Below are 7,532 nucleotides of genomic sequence, written 5' to 3' on the forward strand. Positions count from 1 at the left end.
ACATGTTACTTTTATACCCTTTATCATAAGGATCTATTTTTGTTTAGTTTAAACTGATACTTGTAAGCCAACTATACACATACATATGCAATAATTTGATAGATTTGCAATCATTTTTTTCTTGAATGTTGACTGAAATGATTGGGCAAGCATTTTTGCAAATCTCTTTAAAATTTTAACTGCAGTTTTGTGTTAAAATTGACTTTTTAATTAGCTAGAATGATAAAATCATTGATGATTCAAACCAGTTATTGTACAAAAACATTATGTTAAAAATAACATAATATTGAGAGAAAATACCCACCGCTAACCCCTCAGGCCCTGAAAAACAAAAAAAAAACTATACATATATTTTTTTTGCAGTCATCTAACCAGTCTAGTAATGCAATGGAAGCTTTTTCTTCTTTCAGTGGTAGTCATTATTCCTAGTAATACTGTAATAACTTAAATCCTGGAATATTGTGAGTCTCTCATAAGTCTCCCAAACGACGGAATGGCAGGGGGTTATAGGGTCTGGAATGTTGTGCATTGTGACTCCACTTCTTATTTGCCCCGATACCTATTTTGTCTAAATCCATCAGTGCCCTCAGAGGGTGTTTTAGCTACAGGTCAAGTTCGAAGGAAATTGGCAGACTTATGTGCATGTCATTTTTCCTTAAGGTGGTACTCGAGTGAAGATGAAGTTGAATACATTGCTAGGGCATGAGGCACAAGGAGAAAGAAGAGGGTGAAAAAAAGAGAACTTGCATTTAAATTAAGACTATTACTAGATGTCCCTGGGTGATGTAAATGCATTAGGAGCTGACATGGCTTTACTCTGAACATTCATCTTGCCTTTAAGCTTTTCTTTTGGCCAGTGAAACCGTCTAATAAAAAACAGAGGGGAAGTGAAAGTATAATTTTGGCAGTTTTGGAAGCCATCTACACATTAATACACCTCAGAGTTTGAGGATACCAGAGGAACACTGAATGCCTTACCTGGCCCTTAAGGTCACAAACCAGTTTGAAAACTAGAAGAAAAACTGAAGCAAATATAGAACTGTAACCCAGTGACATTAAATTCCTTGTTTCATTCAAAAGTTAAAAATCTACTAGATGTTAAGGAGAAAAAGTCCACCTTTGCTCCAAATCCCATTAGACTTTGTATAAGTAGTATAAATATAGACAGAAATAAACAAAAGGTATTGGGAATGTAATGGAAACAAAAATAGCAAAATTTCATACATTTATTAACTAAAAATTGATACAATGTGACATAAATCTTCATTGTGCTGAACAAGTCTGCAACACAGGTATGTTGCAAACTTTTTTATTTATAGACATGGAACTTTTTGTCATACATTTCAATTTTGCAAATTGATTAATTGCACATTAAAATTTTGAAGAAAACAGTAATACATAGACTACTGTAGCAGTATTGGGCGTAAGGGCTTTTCAATTTAGGTGCCCAGAATTATAGCAACTGAATTTAGAACACTAGATCTACATTCTTTTTCTGGGTCAGTGACTCAAACCACTAAAGCAAACTACTACTAGTATTCAGCAGATATAAAATAGCAGTCCATGTATTTCTTTTAGAGGTTTCCCAAATATATATAGTTATAATTGAAAGTACTGTGCATATCATTCTTTTCTCATAAAAATAGAAACACTTTAGGACACTCAGTTATGATTACACCCTGATATCACCCATTGTTTATTCAGATAAATCCTCCATTATATACTCCTCTTTAAAAAATAATCTTCAAAGCTATGTTACTGCACATATTAGCTTGAAGAGCATTTTACAACTTAGGTGTTTACAGTCAATCTATAGATATGATAGAAACAACAAACTTTTTATTTACTACATAATGTCCACTTAACCATGTAGAAGCCCTAGATATGGTTACTTGTTTACCCCTGCTATCCCACACAAGTTTTTAGAACACTACATTGTGCTACAGAAAGAAATCTGACTTGGTAGCAAATTTACACAAAACAAACAACTGTTTTCAGATTGCCTGTATGTGCTCTAAAAGAGGTCGCCAACCTTTATGGACCCACGAACCACTAAATTTACCAGGTCCGGACCACGCATGTGCGGGGGAGCCAGGTATCACTTAAAGGGGAATAAACTTCCCCCATAGTGACGTCATAATGCCAGAACCCACCCACTCTATCACAGGTCTGGGCTTGCGATGGGAGAGTGGGCGGGTCGTGTCTAGAGACAAAACCCGCCAACTTCCTGAGCCTGCGATCCATACGGGGGACATGGTCCGCGGCTCTGGCCGGTGCATCCTCCCAGCGGGGTCCTTCTCCTGACCTCGCTCGGGGACGCACCGGTTAGAGTCGTGGACGACAACCACTGTTCTGAATTGCTTTGTCCAAGCAGTGTTATATACAAGAAACTGTGCTAAATAACACAAAATGCCGCATTTGTGCCACAACGGTATGCATTTCTTTTTTGGTCTCTTTGCATAAAACAGTATGTAATATAAATAAAACAATACACACTTTGCCTCAAATACACTTGGTAAATGGTTTTCCAACTTAATTGATATTTGTAAGCAAATCTGCCTTAAATCACAACTTAAGGTTCACCATCTTCATTTGTACTCTTTCAGCACCCACCCATTGAAGAACCCTTCAACTGGTAGTGGACAGATCTAACTAATGCTGCATACACAGGTGCAATTATAGTCGTTGTAAAGGATCTTTCATGATCTTTTCCATTTAAGCACTGCATGAACGAGTGCTGTACATACAGCGCCGTTCAGCTCTATGGAGAGGGGAGGGGGAGAGCGACAAAGCTGCACCTCGCTGCGCGCTCTCCCTCTTGCCTTGCATTAGGATCTTTCGTCGCCCATCCTCCGTGAATCCACCAGGAAGGTCGATCGGACAATGGACGACGGGTGCTGTACACATGCCAGATTCTTGTCCGATATCGGGCAAGAACTATTGGAGGTGTGTACGTAGCCTAACTCCAAAACTGAACAAGGAATATTCTAACAGCAATAAGGTTGTATAGAAGCAAAATGGTGGTCAGAATATCTGTTTCAAATGCTGAAAGTGCTTGTAATTTGAATTACAATTATTTCTTTACATCGCTGAACTGAAAGAGAGGGTAAATCAAGTGTAACATCCTAATTAGGAAGAACAATACAAAGATACCAGACTACATCTTCCAGCATCCTTGCATTACATTAAAAACTATTTGTTTACATAAGGTGGTGAGCAATTATAGAAACTCAGTCTAATACCAGTAAACATATGCCCTGTAGCTGCACAACTTCAAGCAAGCACAGCTACACAATGGATTTGTAAATTTTAAAAGGTCAGTTCCAATTGTGATGCCTATAATAAATACTACTTAACATGGCTGCATTAGGATTTTGCCTTGCTCAATTTTGGGCCTAAGTGGAATTTAATGCTGAAAATAGTGGTGCCACATTATTTGAGCACACTTTTTGAAAAATTGTCTTGTAAATTCTGGGGGCAAGGAGGGGGGATAGGCCCATGATGATCTGAGCTTACAAGAATTGGATTAAATGATGCTTTGCTTGATACTGAGAATAACAGATGATGAAACGTCTGTTTTTGAATGAATCCCACACAACATGACCCACTGTAGCCTTATTCCTGATTTGACTGATGAATGCTCCATAGAAAAGAGAATGATTAACAGTCACAATCCAATGTGTATCAGTTGTTTCAAAATGGTCAGATAGATGTGCTTATTATCCCAACACTGCACAGGCAAATTAAAAAAAAGTCAGAAAATATTATTTGGCAGCATAACTGTAGGGTTTTAACAATGGAAATGAATGTTAACAGCCACTTTAAGTGGGAACCATCTAAGCTGTTTGCCAAAGGTCCAGAACACAGGTCCTTTTGGTTAACAAAAAAGGCCCAGGACAGATATGACATTTAACCATCTAGGGTGTCCAAAATCATTTGTTTAAAAAGTGGCATTTTGATCCACAGATGGAATTTAACTACCAAAAAAGACACTGCTTGTTGTTTTGGATGTTAAACATTTGGTCTTTCAGAAGACACTCAGGGAAACAGAATGCCACCATTACTTCTAGAGAGTAAAATACAGAAATAAAGGGAAACTGATGTAAGCTGTATTTCAAGTTTAAAATTAACATTTAGTACCAAAATGTAAGGATTGAAAACGTGTACAGGGTAGAACACCAAGTTCGCCATTAAAATGCTATTTTTTTTTAACATACAGACTCCAAGAATGAAGTTATTCCAATGTGGATGTCTTGAAACCTTTAGGCCAAATGTTTGGCCATATCTAATGCTTTCTTTTTTTCCTAAGTGGCTCTTCATCTGAGCTACTGTCTTCTTCACTGCTGCTACTGGAGCTTGAATCACTGCTACTGGTAGTTTCTGATTCCGACTCGGATTCTGATTCTGACTCTGTAAAGCTGTCCTCTGACGAAGAGGAGGAACTGGAAGTGCTGTCCTCAGAAGATGAAGAGGAGCTGGAGGTGTCCTCACTGTCTGAAGAGGGGTCACTGTCTGAGCTGTTGCTACTTGAGCTTTCACTACTGGAGCTTGTTACACTTTGAGGCCTGAAAAAACAAAAAGAATACAATAAAGCATTTTATTTAGATATACATATCTACATGCAAAGCAATTTTCCCAAATATTTTTTAGGCAATGACACCAATTTTGCCATGTCATGCAAATCCCAGGGAACGATTACTTAAAGAACTGATTTTATGTGTCGATCTTTAGCATGGAAAGCTAAAACAAGTTAACAAATAATACCGTGTTTCCCCGAAAGTAAGACCTACCCCGAAAATAAGACCTAGCACTTTTCCCCCAACCTGCCCTAATATAAGACCTACCCCGAAAATAAGACCTAGTAGAAAAATAAAAAAAAAAATAAAAAAATAAAAGCAAACATAAATTAAAACAGTACTCACCGAGCGGGAGACAGCGGGCGTACACACAGCGGGCTAACACACAGCCGCACAAGCCGATGCTTTCCTTGTAGTTTCGGCTCCTGTCACAGGCGGAGTGATATTACATGCACTTCACCTGTCAGAAGCTGAAGTGCATGTAACCAGGCTAGTTCTAGTGAGCCCTTAAAAATGTGTTAAAAAAAAAAATAATATACTCACCTGATACGCAATCCTGCGTGTGTTTCTGGCTGCAGCAGCGTCTCTCTTCTCTCCTCTGCCAGCATCGTGTCTATTCCTGTTTGTAAAGCAGAGCGAAAGAAACCGGCACAGCGCCACCTGCTGTTCCATGTCCTAACTGCCGAACAGTGGAAAAAAAGCACAGAGTGATCAGAAGGGGAATTTGTAAGGGGAATTTGGGAATATGGTGTTTTTTTTCATTAAAAAAAGTATATAAGACCTACCCTGAATATAAGACCTAGTGTGTTTTTGGAAGCCCAAAAAAATATAAGACAGTGTCTTATTTTCGGGGAAACACGGTATGAAGCCAGTACACCAAAACAACTGTGTATGTTTTTAATATATAATAAATAAACACCATTTCACACAATAACATACAAAAATATATGTCAGTACAATTTTGTAGGGGACTTTGTATTCGATAACCTGGTGCCTTAACCCCCGAGTGTGACTCTGGATAAAAAAAACAAAAAAAAAAACCTCTCTAAGTGGTAACCCCGAGCCATATTAGGGGTAGCTAAAAAAATTTAAAAAAAAAAACACTTACCTGGTCACATCGGCGTCCTGCTGGTCGGATCCCATGCTCGGGCCTCAGATCGTCTCCAGGCGAATGCACTGACATTTCCCAGGAGTTCCGGGTGATGGAGCGTCCGGAAGACGCAGTAGGAAATTCAAATAATTTTGTATTGGATTCAATACTAAAACACTGTATTGAATCCAATTCAAAGTAATAATTATATTATATAATATTTTTATTATACAGTTAAGTGCATAAAATTTGGACAGAGACAACTTTTTTCTAATTTTTGTTCTGTACATTACCACAATTATTTTTAAATGAAACAACTCAGATGCAGTTGAACTGATTCATAAAAATGTGAAGAACTAAAGCCTTTTTCAACACAATCACTTTATTCACTTCAACAAAAATATTCCACTTCTTTGCGTTAATAAACTCCTGGGTTGCTTTGGCTGTATGCTTTGGGTCATTGTGCATCTGTATTATGAAATGCCTCCCAATCAATTTGACTTAATTTAGCTGGATTTGAGCAGACACTGTCTCTGAACACCTCAGAATTCATTCGGCTGCTTCTGTCCTGTGTCACATCATCGATAAACACTAGTGTCCCAGTGCCACTGGCAGCCATGCACGCCCAAGCCATCACACTGCCTCTGCCATGTTTTACAGATTATGTGGTATGCTTGGGATCATGAGCTGTTCCAAGCCTTCTACATACTTTTTTCTTGCCATCATTCTGGTAAAGGTTGATCTTGGTTTCATCTGTCCAAACAATGTTTTTCCAGAACTGTGCTGGATTTTTTAGATGTTTTTGAACAAAGTCCAAACTAGCCTTTCTATTCTTGAGGCTTGAGTGGCTTGCACCTGGCAGTGCACCATCTGTATTTACTTTCATGCAGTCTTCTCTTTATGGTAGACTTGGATATCGATACGCCTGCCTCCTGGACAGTGTTGTTCACTTAGTTGGCTGTTTCTGATTCTGCGATCATCCACCACTGTTGTCTTCCGTGGACGTCCAGGTCTTTTGGCGTTGCTGAGTTCACCAGTGCTTTGTTTCTTTCTTATGATGTACAAACTGTAGATTTTGCCACTCCTAATATTGTAGCAATTTCTCAGATGTTTTTTTACAAGCATCCCCCCCCCCCCCCCACTTCAAATCAACTCCAGGCCTTTTATCTGCCTAATTCATAATGACATAACAAAGGAATGGCCCATGAAATAGCCTTTGAGTCAATTGTCTAATTACTTTTGAGCCCCTGAAATTAGGTTCCTCATATTTTTATGCAACCTTTTTGTTCAACCCACTGAATTAAAGCTGAAAGTCTGCAGTTCAACTGAATCTGAGTAGTTTCATTTAAAATAATTGTGGTAATGTACATAACCAAAATTAGAAAAAAGTTGTCTCTGTCCAAAAATGTATGGACCTAACTGTATATATATATATATATATATATATATATGCTACTGTACAGTTATATTACAGGTTTCAGTATTTTTTTGCACCCTTGTTTTAGAGACCGGATTTTTGTGTTTTTTTATTAAGTTTATTAATAAATTTATTAAATATTGGACATATTTCGGTGAGTTATGCCTAAGAATTGTAGGCCTACAATTTAAAATAAATTTCCATGCACAAAAATGAATCGCTTTTGGCAGAAAAATACAACATAATTAGACCGCCAGGGAGGTTAACACTTATTGTGCAAGAAAAGATTAGCTTTAACAATCATACCAAACTTAAGCTACGTACACACGTCAGATTTTTATCGCCCGATAATCGGCATCGGCCAATTATCGGGCGAAAATCTGGCGTGTGTACAGTCGGTGTCGTCCATCGTCCGGACGACCGACCTGCCGGATCCACGGACGATGGA

General features: G+C 38.2%; 1 protein-coding gene across 3 annotated transcripts in view; it reads right to left on the minus strand.

Annotated features, from left to right (window-relative positions):
* Window positions 1-1,208: 1,208 nt before the first annotated feature.
* The window catches only part of ZCCHC10 (zinc finger CCHC-type containing 10), a 33,616-nt gene continuing 27,292 nt past the window's right edge, over window positions 1,209-7,532 (minus strand). For all 3 annotated transcript variants that reach the window (XM_072400882.1, XM_072400884.1, XM_072400885.1), the window contains one exon: window positions 1,209-4,565. In XM_072400882.1, coding sequence (XP_072256983.1) covers window positions 4,286-4,565 — 280 coding nt within the window. In that variant the 3' untranslated portion in view covers window positions 1,209-4,285. The remainder of the gene's footprint in view (window positions 4,566-7,532) is intronic.

Source organism: Pyxicephalus adspersus, chromosome 2 (assembly GCF_032062135.1).
Source record: "Pyxicephalus adspersus chromosome 2, UCB_Pads_2.0, whole genome shotgun sequence".
Classification (NCBI taxonomy): Eukaryota; Metazoa; Chordata; class Amphibia; order Anura; family Pyxicephalidae; genus Pyxicephalus; species Pyxicephalus adspersus.